Here is a 23,240-nt window from a genome sequence, read left to right as displayed (position 1 = left end):
TGAATTAAGTAAATTGTGTATAAAGAAATAATGGCTCAGTATGTTATATGAATCCAAGTTCTTTGTAGATAATGTCTATCCAGGCTTTTAAAGAGCTAGTCCTCTAATCGCCCAGCCACAAGTAGAGTATGTATCGGACTAGTGGCTGCATTTGTATTGGTCTATATAAATAGTACAAACCACATTAATTTGCAGCTTGATTTAAAGACTTGTAGCAAAAAAAAAGAGGGCCAAAAATGGTAAATCTCAGGTTCTTTAAGGAAAGTCGAGATAAAATTTAAGAATTGATACAAAGGCCTAATCTGCAATTTATAAATACCATCTCCAATTCTATCTTTACATAAATTCAGTTTTAGGCACATATTTTGTATCTCTAAATATTTAAAGCTATGAATGTAAATTGTGCAATTGATGAATACCCATCTTATGCAAACATTGGTTACAAAGGGTCTGTAGTGTTGATCAGAGAAATTCTGCACTTTAGCCAGTTTTCATAGTTAATTTGATGAAAGAATTTGCCTTAGTCGTGGTTCTTTGAAATTAAAAAAATCAGAAATCATTTTGGGAGGAATATGAGTCTTTTGCTTATTTAACTATGAGGTAGTTAAGAAGTATGTTTGAATGTCTTACGTTTCATTTACACAGCAGACTTTCTAACAACCTCACAGGCTTATCACACTTCCACTACATCCTAAGGAAAGCTATAACCAGGAAATCTACCTCGTGAGACTATTCACTGCAACGTAGGGAGGGAGGGATGTGTCTTGACCTGAAATTCTGTGAAAGTTTCCACCAGAATTCTCTACCCAACATTTGGTAAAAAATTTCAAAAAGTCATTTGTGCCAATTCCAGTTATAAACATCCACAGGATGACAGCTTCAGAACCATAGTTCCCGCTAAGCTGAGCAGTGAGCAATCGCTCACTTAAAAATCATCATCAACTCAGAGTTTTCCAAACCTGCCCAGAAGCCGAGAGGGAAAGAGTGAGAGGGAAGGAGAGAGAGAGGAAGAGAGGAAGAGAGAGAAACAGATAGAAAAAAGAGAGGAAGGAAAAGAGAAAGAAAAAGAATGGGAGTAAGGAAGAGAGAAAGAAAATCAAAATCTAGTTTGAAACTAGCTCAACTATTTAAGTGGCATTTTGATATTGATAGAGTTGCCCTATTATGAGCTCACTGTTATAGACACACAGTACAGTATTTTATTTTGAAATTCTCTGAGGCAAAACAGGGTGGGTTTTTTATTTGTTTGTTTGTTTAATTATTTGTTTGTTTATTTATTTATTATTTATTTATTTATTATTTCTGTGCCGCCCAATCCCAAAGGGACTGCCGCTCAGACACTATATTTTTCCGCCCACCCCCCAAAAAAAATTAGAGGGAACACTGTTCAGAACCATTAAAATATTAAAAAATGGAGTGTCTTTAATATAAACAATGTTGTGTTGAAAATCTTTCATATTCTCTGTCTCCCGGTATTTTGCATTATGCTGGATCATCATATTCCTGGAAGGTACAAGATTAGAGAAAGCAGACTTTTTGAAAAGCTCTAGAATCCTGGGCATCTTTATTCTCTGGAAGGTACACAGCTAGATAGCATCTCTGGCTCAGATTCCTTAGTCGAAAGCCTTCTTTGATAGTTTACCAGCTTATTTTTGATACTGGAAGTAATATATTGCTATTAATATTTATTTTTTGTATGTGCCCAATACTTACAGACTGTTTGGACAAATCCCTTCAGTTTTCTTGGCAAGATTTTTCAGTTATTTATTTATTTATTTGTTTATTTATTCAATTTTTATGCCGCCCTTCTCCCTAGACTCAGGGCGGCTTACAACATGATAGCAATAGCACTTTTTAACACAGCCAGCATATTGCCCTCACAATCCGGGTCCTCATTACCATTGTCTCCTTCCTAGGGCCGAGAGAAAGTGACTGGCTCCAGGTGACCCAACTGGCCTTGTGCCTAAAGTGGGACTGGATATCATAGTCTCCTGGTTTCTAGTCAATGCCTTAACCTTTTCCTCCATGACTTTACCTAATTTCTTTATGGCTGTCCAGGTTGACACATCCCATTACATCTTGTAATGACAAATTCCATGGGATAACTGTTCACAGTATGAAGGCCTGATTCCTTTCTGTGTTTGGAGTCTTTCATTTCTCAATTTTATTTGGATATTATGAAAAAAATGTTTTTTCACTAATCTTTGCTCAACATTTTTTAGAATTATGTCCAATTGTACAGTCATCTTTAAGGATCACATACAGGCAGTCCTCAACCTACAACCACAATTTAGCCCCAAATTAATGCTATTAAGTGAGAAATTGAAGGGACTTTTGTCCTTTTTTATGACATTTGTTAAGTGAATCATTGCAGTTATTAAATGAGTAACATGGCTGTTAAGTGAATCTGGTTTCCTCATTGACTTTGCTTGTCAGAAGGTCGCAAAAGGCAACTACATGGCCCCAGGACACCGCAATCGTCATAAATGAGTCTGTTGTCAAACATCTGAATATAAATCACGTGATCATGGGGATGCTCCAATGGTCGTAAGTATGAAAAATGGTCATAAGACACTTTTTTCAGTGATGTTTAACTTCAAACTGTTGTAAGTCTGCAATTTCCAATGAAGATTTAAAGCCCAGTGCGTTTTGCCCTCTTTTTTTTTGCTGAAATTGCAATATTGCTTCCAAATTGTACCCACTGGAATATTTCAGTCATGGAAGCTTTGGATTGAGGAAAATTTTAGAGTAGAGAAAGGATTATGAGTAGTGTTGGGCGAACCGAACTTGCAAAGTTCGGGTTCGTGTCGAACTTTGCAGTGTTCGGCATGCTGAACCTGAACTTTTTAAAAAGTTCGGGTAAAGTTCGGGTTCGGCGTTCGCTCGAACACCGTGAAATGCCGCCACCAGGGAGGAGAGTGGGGAATCCCATTGTGGGATTCCGGGGGTGGGGCTTTGACGTCACAGAGACTCCTTCCTCCCCGTTTCGGCTGGCCAGGAAGTAGTCTCTGTGACGTCAAAGCCCTGCCCCCAGAATCCCATTGTAGGATTTCCCACCTCCTTTTGCTTGCAGCGCCACTGCGGTATCCTTGTCTGTAAAAATAAAAGGAAGCAAAAGGAGGTGGGGAATTCCCCACCTCCTTGTTTATTTTTACAGAAAAGGATGCCGCAGCAGCTTGCTGCTGTTCGGGTTCGGCGAACTCACCCGAACTTCACGGCAAAGTTTGGGTGAGTTCGCTGAACCCGAACTTCATTGGGTTCGCCCAACACTAGTTATGAGTTTAGCTAACATATGCTGCTCAAAAAAATAAAGGGAACACTTAAACAATATAACTCCCAGTAAATCAAACTTCTGTGAAAACAAACTGTCCACTTAGGAAGCAACACTGATTGACAATCAATTTCACATGTTGTCAGCACATTCAACTTTGTATAGAACAAAGTATTCAATGAGAATATTTCATTCATTCAGATCTAGGATGTGTTATTTGAGTGTTCCCTTTATTTTTTTGAACAGTGTATAAATGTTTGAACAGTTTAATTTTACAACAAGGTTATCCAAATAAGTAGGCCTGCCATTTACTATATTTCTAGAACCAGGGGTCGGCAATCTTAGACACTCAAAGATCCACAAAGGTCTTAACCCAGGGATCAGAAACCTGTGGCTCTTCCATCTTTTCTGCTGCGGTTCCCTGTTGCTGGTTAGCACCACAATTTTCAGAGGAGTTTCCAGGGAGGAAGCAGGGCATGCCAGGAGGGGAGACTCTATGGTAGTGATGGTGAACCTTTTTCCCCTTGGGTGCCAAAAGTGCATGTATATACACTTTATGCCTGTACGAGTGCTCACACCCATAATTCAATGCCTGGAGAGGGTGAAAATTGCCTCCCCTGCCCCCCTGGAAGCCCAGCTTCTGGCGGGCCCGGACGGACTATTCTTCACTTGAAGAGGGCATCTGCCCGGAGGCCCTCTGGAAGCTGAAGTTGCCCTCCCAGAACCTTCGTGCAAGCCAAAAATCAGCTGGCCAGCGCGCACATGCATGCTGGAGCTGAGTTAGGGCAATAGAGTGTGTGCCCGCAGATATAGCTCCACGTGCCACCTGTGGCACCATCACTACTCTATGGCAACAGGCGGGTTTTCCGGTCAACTCCACAATTGATAAAAGCTTTCGATATGGACTGGTAGAGGAAAAAGGACGCAGCGCTAAGAGGAGAGACAATGGTGGAGGAAACAGATTTTCGTTTGGCTCCATGATTGAATGGAGGGCTTCCGGTTAAAACTTTTGTGGCTCTTTGGGTGTTTAAGGCTGCTAATCCTTGTCCTAACCAGAAGCGCCCCATTCAATTCTGGAGCCGACCAGAAGTCTGGTTAACCTACCATAGTCTCTCCTCCTAGAAATTGGTTTGTTTTTTCTTGACTTCTTTTTATTGTTATTGTCATTTGTAATTTACACTGTTGTAAGCCGCCCTCAATCCTTCGGGATTTGGCGGCATAGAAGTAAAATTAAATTAAATAAATACTGTAAATCATTTCTGACGAATCACAAATTTACCTGTCCTTCACCCGTAGGCTAAAATGTGGTTCGTTTGTGGTTTAAATGGGTATCTTCAGTGGGGGTTCTGCACAGGATTTCGATTTTGGAGAACAGGATAGGAAGTCGGATCTTAACGCACAACGAAACAAGAGCAGCTTTTAAAGAGACTGGGGCAGACCAATCAAAATCAGTACAAAAAAACTTTCAGGCAATTTTTCTTTTTTCTTTGGTGAGGAATCGCTCATTTGGTTTTGGATCCGCAATCCTCCCTCGGTTCTGCAAAATAGAAAAAAAAAGAAAGCAGAGAGGTTAGTTCGCCCGTCCTCCGTGCGCTTTTCCCATGCAAAACTTAGTTGGAACCCGAAGTTTTCCAAGCGCGCGCGCCTCGCGCCTCCTCCTGCGCCAGGACTTGGCAGCTTCTGTTTTTGTTTCTGCCTTGCCCACCTTCCGCCTGCGCCCCCTCCCCCGTCCTTCCCATTATCTCCGGGAGGAGGGGGGGAGAGAGAAGGAGAGCCGCGACCTCCTTAAACGGGCTGCCCCCGCGCTGCACTCTGGATGCGGCGGAGCCGAGCAGTCACTGGAAGCGGACCGCTGACGTCAGCGCCGAGAGGTAGTTTCCAAGCTTCGGAGCTGTCAGACCGTATAGCGAGGTTAGGTATTAAAGGCAGCCGTCTAACAGCCACCGCGAGACCCCTCCTCTTGTGTGGAACGGCCTGCGCGCACACAAAGGAGTCCCAATCTCCTCGGCCGGCCCGGGATCCAGCAGCATCAGCAACTGGTGCTTCGCCTCGGCCCGAGGCTTTGGAAACAAAACACTGCCGGGGGGGCGGGCGGCGGCGGGCAGCAGTGCGGCGCAGAGGCAGAAAATGAAACCGTCGAGGAAAAGTAAGTGGCCGGGAGGGAAGTTTTGTTTGGAGGGGGGATGGGGGTTAAGCGCTCTCTCTTCTCTCATTTTGACCCAGTTTTGGTTCGGATCGCCCAGAAAGCCTTGCAGGGAGCCGTTTTTTGCAGGCTTGAAAGAGCCGGTGGAGACTCGGGGGTGTGCGCGTGCAAACCCCGCTTCTGTTTTTGTTCAAAGCACGCGGGGGGGGGGGGAAGTTTTGCCGTGCGTGTGGGCGTAGAGAACGGAGCACCTCCCGGGAGGGAACCGGGTATGGGGTTTGTGTGTGTGTGGTGTGCGCGACCCGTCTCCGCCGCTTTGGAAAAAAAAAAAAGCTACTCAACTTTGTCAAAAAGTGGCGCTGGGAGGGGGGGGGGTGGAGAAGAGACTGAAAAGCACGAGGAGGAGGAGGAGGAGAAAATGCCTTCCAAGCACTCAACTGTGCCGGGGTGGGTGGGGGGCGGTGGCGACGAGAGAGCGAGGCAGGGACTCTTTTGTTCGGTCCCGTTTTAGTCCCAACGGTGAAAGGAGGAAAAAAAAGCAGCCCCCAAAGCAGATCTCAACCTTTTCTCCGCGCAGAAACAAAAGGCGAGACTTCTGCCACCGCCGGGACCTCGTCGTTTGCTTTTAAAAAGAACTTTCTGAGTTTCTTTTTTCCCTGGTACTTTTTTACAGTTTTGTTTTGCTTTTCTTCCCCAATCCCAAAATGGCAACTTTCCCAATTTTCTCTTTGGCAAACTCCTCCTCCTCCACCCCCACCCCCAAAATCGTATTTTGCTCCCTCCGAAATCAAAGAGTTTGGGGAAGATTTTAATTTCCCAGAAAATTTTGATTCCCTCCCCCCCAAAAAAATTCCCCCTTGCCGATTTATCCAGCTTGTTAGAATGACAGCTGGGGGGGGGGGGGAGATGCGTTGGGTGTAAAACCAGGGTAACGCATTGGGGGGGTGGGGTGCAAGTTCCTGTTTCTTTTGGAACAAAGAGAACTCTGTCTCGGCATCTGTCACTCAGGGCAAGAGACAACCGAAGGAAACTTTTTTTTGTATGCGCCTGCCTCAGTCGGCTCTTTGCTTGCAGTCCTGGGAGGGGGGAGCGGGAAGCCTTTTCCTCCGGGAGGGGGGAAGGCCTCGGCTCACCCCCCTCCCCGACCTCCAGCGTTGCCCCTCGGCCCCCCTCCATGGAAGGACTTCGGAGGAGAGTTGGGCGATGTAACAGGCAGCAAACATGGAGTCCGGGGTTTGCGTGCACGGAGAAACGAGTAGGGATTTAAAAAGAAAGGGATGGGGAGCGGAGGAGGGGGAGGGCCGAGCCGAGGTTTATCTTTGCATTCCGCTTGACTTTTTCCCTTTTGTAAACTCCTGCGCCCGATCCTCGGCTCGAGCCAACCGCCGCTGCGCGAAATCCGGGGAGTTCCAATCTTTTGCCTTTGCAAATGTTTTAAAAGCGTGCGCGCTTCTGGGCTCTCGTGGCAAACTTTCTGACATCTTGAATTCAAACGGAAGGAGGGAAAAAACAACAACAACAAATGTTATCGGGCTTATCTCCCCGTCCCACCTCTTTCCTTCCCTTTTTCTCTCCTTTGCCCTCCTCCCCCAGTTCCTTTCCGCCCCTCGTCGGCCTGGTTTCAATGGCATTCCCTTTGTGTAGGAATGGGCACGCCTGCGGCTGCCGCTTGTTGCCGTTTTCAACTTCCTTTTTCTGCTGGCTGTTTTTTTTTTTAGTTATTGGTGGGTTGGCCTGGTTTGTTTTTGTTTTTGGTCGAAAGTAGGCGGTTGGGCGGAAATATAAGCCGATAATAATAATAATAAAAAAAAACTCCCCCCCACATACACACACAAACCGACGACGACAACAAAACGGGGCTTTTCTACCCGAGTCTCCTCAGGCCTTCCTGTGTTGTTTGCATTTTTAATGGTGCCCCCTCCCGCCCGCGCGCGCTTTTCCTCCTCTTCCCCCCTCCCTCCTTTCCCTCTGGGTTGGATTGTGCCGTTCCCATGTGCAGCTGCTGGTGGGTAGCTCACGGCTAGGAGGAGGAAACGGCGGCGGAGGGAAAAAAAAAGGGAAAGAAAAGGCACCTCCTTCTCCATCTCTGATGAGTTACAGACTTAAAACAAGAAGGGAGAATGCCTGCCCCACGTACCCAGTCACTCCTCTCAGCCCCGGGGCGCTCGGTTGCCTGCAGGAATCGGAAGAGGTCCATTTGCTTTTTTTTTTTACCCCCCCCCCTCCAAAGTTTATTTATTAATTTTCACAAAACATTAAAACCAAATAAGTCTGATACATTTCCACAGATCATAGCCTGTATCTTTTGCATTTAGCAGTTAGTGGTTATACCTCATTACACAGTATGTTCATTACATTGTATAGTCTCATGAATATATACTGCTCAAAAAAATAAAGGGAACACTCAACTAACACATCCTAGATATGAATGAATGAAATATTCTCATTGAATACTTTGTTCTGTACAAAGTTGAATGTGCACAACAGCATGTGACATTGATTGTCAATCAGTGTTGCTTCCTAAGTGGACAGTTTGATTTTACAGAAGTTTGATTTCCTTGGAGTTATATTGTGTTGTTTAAGTGTTCACTTTACTTTTTACTTTTATATATACTTTATATATACTATCTATCTATCTATCTATCTATCTATCTATCTATCTATCTATCTGTATATATGTATGTCGCATGTTTTTTGCTGAATTTGAAAATTATATATATAATCTATAAAAAAGAGAACAAAATAATATATATACTAAAAAAGTGACATTTGTGTCTGTGTCTCTTATCATATACAGTGTTCCCTCAATTTTTGCGTGGGATGCGTTCCGAGACTGCCCACAAAAGATGAATTTCCTCGAAGTAGAGATGCGGAAGTAAATACACCATTTTTGGCTATAAACAGTATCACAAGCCATCCCTTAACACTTTAAACCCCTAAATTTGAACCCGCGAAAATCGAGGGAACACTGTACGGCTTTCATCCTTTGACACTGTCATATTGGCACTGTGTTTGTCACTTTTCTATACACTCACTATACATTTTTATGTTTGGTTTCTATTTTGGATCCATGCGTACCACCTATTCCATATATTTTTGATTTCTTCATTCTTTGTTCCCTTAATCTCCTTTTGCTTTTTTAAAAATTAGGCACAAAGTCTTGCCATGTTCTCTTGGATAGGGTGGGTGGGGAGAAGAGGGTGGTGGGGAGGAGGAGAGAAAAGAGCCAGAGGGGAATCGGGTTTGCATTTCAATGGACTTGAATTTGCCTCATGTTTGTATGTGCCCTCTTTCTGGGAGGTGTTGATCTTTGAGTGCCTTGCTCCAAACATACTCAGCAGACCACATGTCTGGAAATAAAAGGGCAGTAAGAAGCCAGCCTTGAGCAAACTGAAAGTCGATTGTTTCTGTGGACAACCCTCCCCCCCAATAGGTTCTTTCTGTCCTTCCCTCCTTTTTCTCCCCCTTTTTGAAGTGGTAGAAAATGCTGGTAAATGTAACAATCTGTCCTTAAGGGAAGAAACTTTTAAGAACAGAATGTGTTCGGCTTTCAACATCCTCCAAAAACAATTACGTGCCCTTTAATATCTTAATATTTGGGTGACGGTTCAACAAGCAGTAAAAAAATACTCTAGTGGGGCTGTTTTGTCTGTCTTTAAAATGCTTTTAATGGAATGCATTTGAGTTCTGCAGAGCAACTCCAGGGATAAAGACACACAGAGGAATGGGAAGAAAACTCCTGGGGTGGGGGTGATAAATGCTCCTTCCTCAAGACTGTGCCATAAAGGGATCAGCCATTGCACTGAATGGCTAGTTGTGTCCAAAAAAAGGGGGCAATATTTGGGGGAAAGGGTTAGTAGGTCTTCAAACTTGGCAACTTTTAAGACTTGTGGACTTCCAATTCCTAGAATTCTAGAATCCTAGAATTATACACTAGATCGTTAGCTGTGTCAAAAGTTTGTTGTAAAAGAAATGGCCAATACTGTATTTGGGAAAAAGGATTACTGTGGAGCAGAAGTCTTCAAACTTGGCAACTTTAAGACTTGTGCACTTCAACTTCCAGAATTTTTTCCCAAATATTGCTCATTTCTTTTGCAACAAACTTTTGGCAAACATTTGGCAGTGTAGAATTCTGGGAGTTGAAATCCACAAGTTGCCAACTTTGAAGACTCTGCTGTAGAGCTTTTAATTTCTAAGCTAACAAATTGCTGCTCCTGTTGCCTCTTAAGGATGTTCTGTATTACAAAGAAGGTGAGATATTTTAAAACTGAGGAACGCAAAGTGTTCTGTGTGTTTGATACAGTGACCAGGTAAATCTAGTCATGATAATGCCTAATGATTCCTTGACATCATTGATATGAGATTTTATATCCTATTATATTAGAACACAACGTATTATGAAATTAATACACCCTCTCTCCTTTGCTCCCTACTTCTGCAGAAACTGGTCACGCAAGTAGTTGCATTTATCATACAATTCTCATGCTTTCAGGTTTGAACCAAGACAGATCTGCCAACAGTTCCACAATGTCCGACAGTGACTTTGGGGAAGATGATGGGAACATTTCTCAGGACCCATCCCAGCCTGGCAAGAGGAAACGAAGGGGCAACCTCCCCAAAGAGTCCGTCAAGATTCTGCGAGAATGGCTGTATGAACATCGGTTCAATGCGTACCCTTCAGAGCAAGAGAAACTTAGCCTCTCGGGCCAAACAAACCTCTCTGTTCTACAAGTAAGAAAACTTTGTATATCAGCTTTCCCAGAAAGTGGCTCTGAAATTAAGGTGGAAGGGTGGGGAATGGAGGGGACAAGGAGAAAGCTGGCAAAATGGAAAAGCTGTTAAATAAGAGCAGGGTTTTTATGCTTTCAGATTCTTGACACATACTCTGTGTTCCCCCAAATTAGACATCCCCTGATAATAAGCCCAATTGGGCTTTTGAGTGCTTGAGGGTTCAAAAAAATATAAGACAGGGTCTTATTTTCTGGGAAACATGATACTAGTTGGCTTTTATTTATGTTTTGCACTAAAATTAAACTTCAGAATTTCCGTACAATTTTTTTTTGCCCTGCTTTCTTATAAGATTTACTTAAAAGATTTACAACTGCCGCTACTCCTTCATTTTGTGGGTTCTGTGGGACAAAAGTAATATTTTTCTGCCTCTGAAATGTTTACTGTATCCTGAAATGTGTTCTTTGTCTGGCTTGATCTCTCCTAATTAAAAGAGAAGTTGTCTAAGATGTAAATGTTAGAAGTTGTGCTTAGGTCTAATAATAGTTACCTCATTGAATTGACTAGTTTGTTGTCCAAAATAAATCTTAAGGGTGGTATTTATAATGAATTTATGATTTGGATGATAGAATATTGAATATTCATTGGTAACCCTGTGCTAAGGTTATAACGACACTGGGTGGAAATTAACTCCTATCCTATGCTTGTAATATTTTAGTTGAAATAGGAAGCTAATATGGAATGTGGTTGAATACTCAGTGATATTTCCAAATATAGCTTTTGTCACCAAACCATTAAGTGATTCATTAAATCACAAAACATCTGAGGCCCAATTTTCAAGGAGGTTGGATATTTCAAGCACATATCTAGTACAGTATATAAGATGCGACTATTCTTCAACCCTGGTTAGGATTTCAGTGGCACTATCACAGATCCTCTACTAGACCAGGAGATATCAAAGTGCTGTAGGGCAGAAATTTAAGCATTGTTTAGCCCATCTTTGCAGAACCAGAGACATATAACTGTGTTGTTAATGTTGCCTTTAAAAATGTCTTATGAATGCAAAGTAGTGGGGAGGAGAATAGATGTCTGTGATGGGATTTTTTTTTGACGAGCAAATAATCACTTATCTGTTGCAAACCAGGTAGTAGATTTTATTTTTATACCTAACTACAGGTAGTCCTCAACGGCCACAATTGAGCCCAACATTTCTGTTGCTACATGAAAAATTTGTTACATCAGTTTTGCCCCATTTTACAAGATTTTTTTTGGCCACATTTGCTAAGTGAATTACTGCAGTTCTTAAATTATTATTATTATTTATTATTAGATTTTATTATTTATTAGATTTGTATGCCGCCCCTCTCCGTAGACTAACTAACACTGTTAAGCGAATCTGATTTCCCTGTTGATTTTGATTGTCAGAAGATTGCAAAAGGTGATCACATGACCCGGGACACTGCAACAGTCATAAATGTGAGTCAGTTGTCAAGGATCTGAATGTCAATCACATGACCAGAGCGATGCTGCAATGGCCATAAGTATGAAAAATGGCCACAGCTCACTTTTTTCAGTGCTATTGTAACTTCAAATGGTCACTAAATGAACCGTTGTAACTTTGAGCGCTACCTGTGTTTAAGGTGTGACTTAGCCATTCAAAGCCATATTCATTAAAGCTTTCAGTGTTGCAGTTTTGAAGACAAAAAAGGTGCTATTGAGTATACGGGAGTGTGAATGTAGCACCTGCCTGTAACGTGTGGGGCTGTGTGGCAGCTGCAGAGAGCTGATAGGCAATCCATGACAAAGGATGTGTACTTTAAGGAATTGTAGAAAAGTGCCTGTTCTGTTCATTTGCAAGCCTGAACCACAATGTTTTCTTCACATCTGAAGCACTGTTTTGCTTTTTGTGTGCTTTCAAATCAGTCTTGGCTGCTGGTGACTGCTTGGAGAGATGCGTGCAATTTTCTTGGGCAATAGTTTTGGAAGCAGTTTGTTATTACCTTCTTCCTAGAACTGTGGGAGAGTGATAGGCCCAAAGTCAGCTGGGTTCATGGTTAAGGCAAGCCTGTCACTCACAGGCTCCCAGTTTCTAGCCTAGGATCTTCAGTACCAGCCTAGGATTCAAGCCTTGGTATCAGTTCAGCGGCGTATGCCACACGCCTTCAATTAAAGGGAAATTTAGCCAAGCAGACACACACACACGAGAGAATGCAATTAAATGTTCTTTATCCAAACAAAAAAGAAGCAAAACTCCCTTTTAAACTTCAAAGGGATGTCTGGTACAAACCAGTAACTGTAAAGTTTGTCACAGCTACTGTTGTTCAGACGTGATAAACACTCACAATGTCTTTATATTCCAAAGTCCGGGAATCCAAACAAAGTCCTGAGCACAATCCAGAAACAGCAAGGCACGATCCAAACCAATACGATCAGATAATCTTCCACATTGGGAGGCTTGAATGCTGCCAATTTATCACCAGCCCTAATTACTTGAACCCCACCCAAACACAGGTGGACTCAATTATCTTCTGTAATACTTTTGAAGCTGTTCTCTCCTATGCATAGTTCTATGCATGCGTGGGTCTGTCATTATTTCCTCATCTGAATCTAACGAAGATAAGGAGGATTGGCTTCTTCCTGGGCTGTCTGCCAAGCCCCCCTCATCCATCCCACCGACACTTCCTTCTTCAGACTCTGTCGGCAGCAAAACAGGCCTGTGACGTTTGGGTGTTTCCCCCACATCCACCTCCACATTCCTTGGGGCAGGAGCTGGGCCAGAGCTAACCACAACAGGTATCGGGATAGAACTCAACCAAATACAATGGGAGCCTTGCATTTTTAAATGGCTGGCGTTTTGCTTATCTTCTTCCTTTTCTCCTCTTTCAATTACATTGTGGCCTAAGATTTAAGGCAGTAAAATGTGACCCTAAATTCTACATGGCAGTGGACCAGAGTACCTTCGGAACCGCCTGCTACCGCACAAATCCCAGTGACCGATAAGGTCCCACAGAGTTGGCCTACTCCGGGTCCCGTCGACTAAACAATGTCGTTTGGCGGGCCCCAGGGGAAGAGCCTTCTCTGTGGCGGCCCCAGCCCTCTGGAATCAACTCCCCCCGGAGATTAGAACTGCCCCCACCCTTCTTGTCTTCCGTAAATTACTCAAGACCTATCTACACCGCCAGGCATGGGGGAGTTGAGACACCTTTTCCCCCAGGCTTTTAATATATTTTTATATTTATGTTTGGTATGTATGTGCTGTTTGCTTTTTAATATGATAGGGTTTTATATGCTTCTTTTAATATTACATTTGTTTCGCTATAATGTTGTTTTATTACTTTTGTGAGCCGCCCCGAGTCTTCAGAGAGGGGCGGCATACAAATCTAATAAATTGAATTGAATTGAATTTTCTCGTGTCTGGTTTACGCAGGGAGGAGATGCGCAACTTTGAAATTAGGGGAGAATGCCAATATAGAAATCCATTGTAGGTAGATGCAAGCAATGTCAACTGAATTACAGGCAGTATAGACTCTGAATATCTGAATTTAGCTACTTTTTCTCCCTGAAAACTTGCCTCCTCCTCCTTCTGACCGTACATTTTAGCAGCTGTGTGCTGATCTTCAGTCTTGACAAAACAAATCTCAAAATAAGCGGATGTTTCCCTTTTGAGGCTGTCCTAAGATTGTTTTCAAAGAGTTGGCCAACTTCATAATAAACAACAAATACTGCGGTGGTTTCAATCCAGTGATATAAGGATAAGAAGGTATAAATCCTGTCTTGTGGAATAGGTGAGAGCTGACAACATAATAAGTGTACAGCTAAATTTTCTCTGCTGTGGTACAGCTTCTCCGTACTGAAAAAATCCAGCAGATTTTTTGGCAACTGTGCAGAAGAAGTTTGACATCGCTTTCTTCAAGTGTTGGGGTTTTTTTTAAAAAAAAAACCAAACAAACCTTAAGCTAGACCTGTAATTTTCAGACGATCCTTGGTCCCCTTTTGTGCTTGGCTGGTTTAGAATCCAGTGTTGCTGCAAGAATAATTGTTTATTTATTATATTTATGCTCCAATTCAGTAAAAGTTATATTTTTCAGATTGGAATGGACAGTAGCAGAGTTTACTTTTTCTGTTCATATTCTGATGGTGTGGGAGAGCAATGTTTTTGATAGAGGAAGAAAAGAAAAAATATCTGCTCTTTCACACACACACACACACACACACACACACACACACACACACACACACACACACACAGAGTTAAATTTCTGTCACTAAACATTTAGATTTTGATAGTGTAGTGAGGATTGGGCAGGAGGGCCAGGAGTTATGATCCTATTAATATGAGCATATTTAGGATTCTTCAACAATGCATTCAGTCTTTGGTGCTCATTACCATTTTGAATTTCAGGTGAGATGGCAAAACTTTTAAATTTGTATGCACTTTTCTATTGTTAAGGGACCAACATGGCTAAAACAGGAAATAAATTGAGCTAAACCACTCAAACCAGCTTAAGTGTTGCTGAGTAGAATGGTTCAGACTCCTTTCTTGAAAAGAAAAGAGAGTAGGAGACTAAGTGAAACTCCTAAGAGAGTGCATTCCAATGATTGGGAGTGTTAGAGCCGAAATATTTCTCCTTCATGCCCCAAGAATAGCCTCTGAAATCTGAACAGATGTATAGCAAGATAGGAGAACCTGTCAGATAGTCAGGCCCTAAAACCAACATCTTCAATTGCGCCTTGAAACCATTGATCAACCAGAGAGCTCTCGTTATAGAGTATAATATGATTCCCAACTCATTCAATCCGTAGGCAGTTGTATTTTGTACACATTGAAGTTTCTGGACATTTTTCAAGGTAACTCAGCACAAGACCTGAGAGTTATTTGATGGAACCACGCAGATTAAAATGCTTCAGGCATAGATTGGTATATTACCAATATATGAGATTTAATTTCATCCTTTTGCAGTAAAACTTTTTTTATTCACTGAAGGGAAACTGGATAGATCAGGGCATTAGATTTAGCAGCTCTTAATAAGTTATTGCAGGAATCCAGTACTTTAATGCTTTCCTGTCAGTATTAGTCATATTATACAGGGTTACAGAAACTCACAATTTATAAAATAAAGGGTGGTCTACTTTGTTCATGCTACAGATTTTTAGGGTAGCTAAAATACTATGAAGAGCTCTAAAGGAACTTTACACCCTGGTGAAATATATATACAGTGATACCTCATCTTACAAACGCCTCGTCATACAAACTTTTTGAGATACAAACCCGGGGTTTAAGATTTTTTTGCCTCTTCTTACAAACTATTTTCACCATGCAAACCCACGGCCGCCGCTGGGATGCCCCACCTCTGGACTTCCGTTGCCAGCAAAGCGCCCGTTTTTGCACTGCTGGGATTTCCCTGAGGCTCCCCTCCATGGGAAACCCCACCTCCGGACTTCTGTGGGGTTTTGTGATGCTGCAGGGGAATCCAGCAGCGCAAAAATGGGCACTTCTCTTGCAACAGAATCTCCCTGCTGGGATTCCCCTGCAGCATTGCAAAAACGCAGAAGTCCGGAGGTGGGGTTTCCCATGGAGGGGAGCCTCGGGAATCCCAGCAGTGCAAAAATGGGTGCTTCGGCTGGCAAAAGGGGTGAATTTTGGGCTTGCACGCATTAATCACTTTTCCATCGATTCCTATGGGAAACATTGTTTCGTCTTACAAACTTTTCACCTTAAGAACCTCGTCCCGGAACCAATTAAGTTTGTAAGACAAGGTATCACTGTATAAGCAAAACGAGTAAAGTTCACAGGAAGCAGAGCTTTGCATTCTGTGATATATACAGATAGGATGTGAAATAGACTACTTGACCAAAAATATATATGTGGTGGTTGTAGTAAGCATCTCCATTAAAAATATTAGCCATGGGAAGGAAGGGAGCAAGGGGAAAGGATTTTCTCCTGCAATGTTAACTTAGTTTTACTTGTATTTCCTGCAACAAAACCTTAATTCTAATTCATGTGATACATTTCTGTTTGAGATGTCCAAATGCACTGTTTGTTCAACAAATAGTAGGTGGTAGTCCATTTTAAGTAGGCTGTCTTTGCAATTGCAATAAGTTTCAGGGCTAACTTAATGAAAGAAAGTCAGTACAAGGTTTGATAATAGGTATATGGGCAGTACACAGAACATTCTCATTGCTATGCATAAGGCTAAAAATATATATTATTAATTTTCTCCTGCAAAAATATATATTATTAATTATAGAATCCTATTCATTCCCAAAGTGTAGGATATAGTTAATTGCTACTAAATAAATTGAAATTCCTGTGCCAACTTTTAATTCTGATTTAAATTGGCTTTCTATAATAACATCCCTATAATAGCTTAGCCATAATCCCCAATCCAGCTGCAATGTTGACTTTATATTATTGTAAAATTTAAGATGATTATCTCTAAACTGTTGTCTTTTTGTAATGAATAACCTCTAGAATGACGTTTTAGTATATCTGTTATCCTTTCTGATGTATAGTTGGAAAGTGAGTTGCAGTCTTATCTATGATAACAAGATTTGCTTTCTTGTTTTAGTTCTTTGGCTCTACGAAAAAAATATATGGGGATTGCAAACAAACAAACAAACAAACAAACAAACAAACAAACAAACAAACGTGGAACTGGCTTCAGTGTATGTAAGACTATAATTTGGTTTATTTGTGTTTGATTATACAAAATGCATGAAGTCCACTATTGAATTTTGCAATTTATATTTCATGACAAATTTATTATATGATCCCAAGTTTCATGCACCCTGGTTAAACCACATCTTAAAGTAATGTGCAATTAGGGCTAAGTTAGCTATTTTGTGATGTGTAGTTTATATTGGAGACTTTAAAAATGGGCAGCGTTTGTACTATTCATTAGATTTAGCCACCACCCATCACACTATCTAAGTAACTCTAGGCAGTTTGCCGATAAAAAGTCATAAAATCATATAAAGGAGACAGTTAAAACAAAATTAAAACCAAATGACAAACAGATAAAAGCAAAGACAAAAGATAAGTTGTGCTGCACTTAATGCCAATTGTATTATCAAATTCTTAGCTTTTAGCATGATAAGCAAGAGCTAACATGTTTAACTTGTATTATTCTAGAGTAAACTAGTAAAGCAGCAGCAGTAATGGTTTATGCTGCTTGATATGCTAGGAAAAAAAAAAGGCTATTATTCCAAGGAACATACACTCAGCTACAAGAAAAAGCACAAGGCAGACAAGAAAATGACACATGAATGTAAACAAATTCTGTTATGTTTTTTTTTAAATTTAGCTACTGTTGAGATAAATCAAAAAGACAAGTCAAAGGTTACATGAACAAGGCATGTTTTGAGATGAGGCATGAAAGGGAAATGGACTAACTCCTTGCGAAAACTTTGTTGTATTGATTTAAATTTCAGCTTCCACTCTGTCTGGCAAATCTATTTGTTGATCTCTGTACTTCCTCGCTTGCATTTTTATGCTATTTAGATCAGCGGGTTTTTAAAATAACTTTGGACCTGCAGTAGGAAAAATGAACTGGCTTATTATGACAATGTACCTGAAATGAACACAGTCATTTGGATAGGATATAAACTCAGATTTGGAATAAGACAAATCTGGTCCTGGTTGGCTGCCTTGTTCAGAATCTTTTCTGTGAAGATTGGGAGAGTTGATCTATGGATCTTTTTCTCCTAGTCATGCCCCAGCCGTCATCCTTTGGCAAATATGCAAGACTGTCTGAGAAGGTTTTCTGCTCATTCTCACCTACCTGGGTAAACACTCACAATAAGCTTCTTCTTCTGTTGAGTCATGTTTAGCCGAAAGGGAAAGTAATTAGTTTTTATTTTATTTACTTATTTTGTGATATTTATATGCTGCCCAACTCCAGCAGGACTCTGAGCGGCTCAAAATAATCACAACATCTAAATACAATATAAAATATGAGAACAATAAAAAAAGCAAATGACACAAAATACATTATGTTCAGAAATGTTTGAATTAGTTTCCCAATACCAAAGATGGTCAAAAAAGTCAGATTTTGCAGCTTAATCTAGATGAAAATGAACAAAATTTCACAAAAATTGGGGGGGGCGGGGTTTGATGAGCAAAATAAACAAATAAGCATTATTTTTTTCACTTCAATTTTCATTTCATTGTGTTCAGAAATGTTCAGTTTAGTATACTAGTGGAAAAAGTATTCAAAAAGACCATTCCAGTAGCTAGAACCAACCTTTTTATATTCCGGGTCTAAAAGGACCCGGAGGGTAGCAAGTGTATAGTAAATGCGAGGAGAGTACCGGGGTTAATTCTCGGAGCGTTGGTACGCTCCACTTGAAGCCGAGCCTTACTGCTGCCCGCTGCCACCTCTTCTTCCCCCACCCATCTAAGCCATCTCCCTTAATGGTAGCGTCCGACCTCCCAGCTGACCGGCCTGGAATCCTGGCTTCGAGTCCTGCCCCGGATTCCTCTTGCCTTGAGCTTCCCCTTCCCCTGCCCTGATCCTGAGCACCGGTGCTGCCGCCGCCACCACCAGCAAGCGCAGCAAAGCCCCCAGCTTGCTGCCCCGTTGCTATTGCAGGTTCTGGGGGTAAGTAAAACCTGGAATGGAGGAGGGAGGGGGAGGAAGGAAGGAAAGGAGCATCTCTACTTCATGGAAATGTGACTTTCGCGGGCGGTCTTGGAATGTATCCCTCATGAAAGTCAAGGGACCACTGTATTCCTAGTCCCAGGCCTGCCGGAAAAGCCAGGTCTTAACGGCTTTTCAAAAGACCGGTAGGGTGGGGATGGTATGGATCTCTGGAGGCAGTTGATTCCAAAGGGTCAGAGCCACCACAGAGAAGGCCCTTCCCCGTGGCCCCACCAGCTGACATTGTTTGGTGGACAGGACCCAGAGAAAGCTAGTCCTGTGGGCCCTTATTGACCATTGAGAGGTATGAGGCAGAAGGCGATCCCGTAAGTAGTCTGGCCCAAGGAAAATCCACCCTGGTGGAAAAGGCAAAACATTTTGCTTTTGGAAGGAGAAAGAAGTCTTAGTGTTGCCAATAGGAAATCAGGTTGCTTTTTGAAGGAGAGACTGTTATTAATGCAGAGTTTCCTCTGAGTAAGAACCCAGCCAGTTAACTTGTAGAGTTAAGAGTTAATTGGCTTGATTTTCCAAGGTAGCCAAGAAGAACACAATGTTATAAGAATGCACAATGGTAATGCAGTTCTCAGGCTCTCATCGTAGTTCTTGTGTGTGTGTTTTAATTAATTTTGTTTCTGAGCAACTTGGTATTTCATAATCTTGGAGACCTCCCCAGTCTAGAAATAGGAAGAAAAGAGTTGCAGCCAACCTGAGTGTTCTGAACCTGCAGTTATTGGCAAACAGTGAAACATGAAAAATGGAGGAATATAAATTCTTTTTTTCTTTTAAAACAGCTTTTCTAAACATTCATGAATATTAAGGTGATTTTCTAAGACTTGTATTCTCCTATCCTCTATGGCCAAAATTTTGGGAGCCTGTCTTTCATGTAAATTATCATTGTGACAATTTCTGTGTTCAAAACTTTTGCATATTTCAATATATTACTCTAGAGCAGTGATGGCGAACCTTTTTTTCCTTGGGTGCCGAAAGCGCGCAAGGGTTTGCTATCACACCCGTGCGTTTGCCTACACCCATAATTCAATGCCCATAAGTTCGACCCCTTGTACATACCTGTGTGACCCCCTGCACTGCCCCGCCCCCATGCACAACTCCCTCCCCTGCTTTACGACTTCCGGTGGGCCCGATAGGTCCATTTTTCCCAATCTCCTGGCTCCGGAGTCTTTCCTGGAGCCTGGGGAGGGCAAAATCTCCTCCCCACTCCTCCGGAGGTCGACAATGCCCTGCCGGAGCCTCCGCCCAAGCCAAAAATCAGCTGGAGCTGCGCTAGGGCAATAGCTTGCATGCCGGCAGATATGTCTACATGTGCTACTTGTGGCATAGGTTCGCCATCACAGCTCTAGAGAGTTAGTTTAGTGTAATGTAGTAGCATCAGGTTAGAAAGCCAGAGATGATGAGTTCTAGGCACACCATAGGCACAAAGGCAGCTGGAGACGGCCAGTCGGCAAACTCTTTCTGAACAATCTTGCCAAGAAAACTGCAGGGACTTGTTTGGTCAGTGTTGTGGTTCAGCCTGAGGCTGCTCAGGGACCGGCTGTGTCTCTGCTGGCTCCATGCCCGGAGGAGGATGACAGCGAAGAGGAGGGGGCTGAACAGTCAGACAGGGGAGAGGAAAATCAGGAATGGGATGAAAGAGAACAGCATGAGAGCCCCGGGGGGGGGCTCTCCCTAGCCAGTAGTTTGGAGTCATTAGGTGATGAAGCTCAAGCCGTCATTGACATGCGACAGAGACGGTCTGATCAAAGAAAGGAGCAATTAAAGAAGTATTATCAGCACTGAATTAGGAACAACTGGGTTTGGGTGTGGCCCTCCTTAGCAGGGTTTAAAAGGCAGGCAAGCCCTTGAAGCCATGTGGAGTGTTATCAGTTTGGAGTTGCGTTATCCTGTCTTGTTTCTCGGCGTCTCTGTTCCTGGCTTGTGGCCCAGCAGCTTTGGAAGACCCGTGGGAGGTGTAGGTCTGCTATCTGCAGCCTCGGCTTGGCAGCAAGAATTCTGTATTGCTGCATGGACTTTTGCCTTCGTGGATATATTTGAAGATACAGCATTTTCCTGTTTGTAAGGACATTTTCTGTTACCTGTGTTTTTCTTGAATTTTATAAAACTGCCTTTGCCTTTTACCAGTGTGTCTGGCTTCTCTTTTTGGGTTGGTATTGGCTTCTGGAGTGACCCAGACAGAACAGGTCAGTCTCTGAGAATTGGACATGATTGAAAGGAAGGGAAGAAAATGCTACTAACAGTCCTATTGGGATTTTCAGATACTTGTTAGCTTTAACTGTTTTTAATGTTGAATGTTAATAGGTGACAGTTCTGCTTAAAAGGCAATACAAAGAAAAGAGGCTTGAAGGCCAGGAAGAAAAATTGAAAATACAACTTGCATTTTTATTCTGTCCCAGGAGAAAACGTGTTTCGTTTCTTCCAATTTTTGCCTACCTTACTTAATCTTCACAACTCTAGAGAAAATGAGAAAAGGGTAAATGATATTCTGATTGTAGAGAGATACTGAGATGGTTTGGGAGTGCTGTGAAAAGCACACGGTGCCCCTTTCAACTGCTTATTATTATTATTATTATTATTATTATTATTATTATTATTATTATTATTTATTAGATTTGTATGCCACCCCTTTCCGTAGACTCTTATGATCTGCTTCTTTCGCATGCAGCCTCTTTTGCAGCAGACAACTAGCTTTCTGCATATAACAGGGATGATCTCTTGGGTGTCTGACTTGTTGAGAAGCCAGTAGCATTCCTGAGGGTGTTCTGAGCTTCCTTTGACAGTTTGTTCCCATCTCCCCCCACTGTCCAAGTCAGGCACACTCTCAGCTGGGATCTGAACTCACAAGAATGCTTACTCTGTTCTGCCTAGCTTGCTGGGAGTACAAATACTCTGATAACAAGTTTCAGCTCTTGCTTGTACGCAGAATAAAGAGTTTTTTGCTTGCTGCAAGCCATTAAGATAATCAAGGTCATTTTTTGTAATTCTAAAAGCATAACTGGATCTCTCTCTCCCTCTCTCTCTCCCCCTCTCTTCTCTCTCTCTCTCTCTCTCTCTCTCTGATCTTAACTAAAAATTCCATATAGCTGGATGCCCCCCCCTTTCATGCAACAAAGTTTGCAGTAATTTACCATCTTGCAATTGGTTTAGGTTTATGGATTGAAAAGTTGACCTTGGGATTTGTTGCTGCTACTAAAACTTTGGAAAGCAAAATGATTAAGCCTTGTAACTTTTAGAGTGCTACAACAGAGTTGGATGAGGATGCTTTAGGCATTTTAGAAGAAGTTGATAGTGTGGGAAGATTCCAACATCTCATGAGTGTTTAATGTTGTCGCGACGTCTTTTGTGGACAATTCATATGAAACAATGATTTAATGCTTTGGAAGTGATAAAATATACAAGGAATTGACCACCCTTCTTAAATTATACTATCAGCCTTTAATTTCCAACCAGATGTTGCTAGTTTATTGTCTCTTTAAGTAAGTTGTCTCAAGAGTCAACATTTATAGGAATCCAGATTTGAGATTTTAAAAAGATCTGCTGTGTATATAGAGGTATAAAAAATAGAAAAAAGAGAGGGATTCTCTCTCTTTTTTAAAAAAAAAAATCTGTCTTCCAGATGTGTTTGGCTACAACTCCCAGCGTGCTGAGGAAAAATGACTGATAGCTGGGAATGCCAGGAAATATATTGCCAGCATGTTTGTTAGATGGAAATCTTGAGGGGGTGTATACATTATGCTACTGTTCCAATTTCTCTAAATCATTTTTTAAGATTGAAGTTAAACAACTGTTATTTCGTGTGTGTATGTGTGTGTGTACAAAGTGATGGGCTTTTTGGCAATAAAGAAGAAAAGAGTAATAAAGTTACCATAAAGTCTGTGGCACATAACCACATATTGGGAATGTAAAATGAATTAGGTGACAACCAATGTGTTATTTTGAGTACTTTGGCCATTTTTGTTAGGGCTGTGCATGCTTTAAAATGAATTAGAATGAATTTTATTTGAGCAGAGCATCTTTCTGCTATTCATAAAAGTAGTATTTTTTGAAAGTTTCTGGGCAAAAAGAGGTACTTTTGTTTTAAGAAGTAGAATATTTGAATAAGTGGATTCCTGGTGGAAAAACCTGAAGGAGGAAAAAGCAAGCCCAGGGCTGCTTCAATGAATAGTGGAGAGAGAGAGGGGGGCACAGTGTTTGACAAGCCATGAACCTGGAAATTCAGAATGACCAGTTCATTTTCAAAATTGCATTGTTTTGAAAGTTTATATCTTTGTAGCTGCATAACATAATGATACAAAAGGGATTTTTGTGGTAACGTGTGCCTTTGAGGGATATTTTTTCCGTACTGTTTATTTGAAAAAGATAAGTCAATCTGCTTGATATATATTTCAATATTTTTTTTCGGGGGGGGGGGGCGTGCATGCATTTCTATTGCGCTTTCAAGAGGAGA

At 41.8% G+C, this 23,240-nt stretch overlaps 1 protein-coding gene and 1 long non-coding RNA gene across 6 annotated transcripts in view; one reads left to right on the top strand and one right to left on the bottom strand.

Moving 5' to 3' along the window:
- The window catches only part of TGIF2 (TGFB induced factor homeobox 2), a 48,286-nt gene that overhangs the window by 11,916 nt on the left and 13,130 nt on the right, over positions 1–23,240 (top strand). For 2 of the 5 annotated variants that reach the window (XM_070744841.1, XM_070744843.1), the window contains exon 2: positions 9,907–10,145. In XM_070744841.1, the coding sequence (XP_070600942.1) occupies positions 9,942–10,145 (204 nt within the window). In that variant the 5' untranslated portion in view covers positions 9,907–9,941. Of the gene's footprint in view, positions 1–2,465; positions 2,548–5,012; positions 5,418–7,563; positions 7,606–9,906; positions 10,146–23,240 lie in introns of those variants that run through there. The other 3 variants (XM_070744842.1, XM_070744840.1, XM_070744844.1) reach the window with 3 other exon arrangements.
- On the bottom strand, positions 1,417–5,162 carry LOC139163758 (uncharacterized). The gene is made up of 3 exons (XR_011558520.1): positions 4,977–5,162; positions 4,551–4,808; positions 1,417–1,503 (listed from the first exon to the last, which is right to left on the bottom strand). It is a non-coding gene; the product is annotated as an uncharacterized lncRNA (long non-coding RNA).

This window comes from Erythrolamprus reginae, chromosome 3 (assembly GCF_031021105.1).
Source record: "Erythrolamprus reginae isolate rEryReg1 chromosome 3, rEryReg1.hap1, whole genome shotgun sequence".
NCBI classification, from domain to species: Eukaryota; Metazoa; Chordata; class Lepidosauria; order Squamata; family Dipsadidae; genus Erythrolamprus; species Erythrolamprus reginae.
The sequence above is the reverse complement of the archived record's forward strand: the minus strand, read 5'-3'. Positions and strand labels throughout refer to the sequence as shown.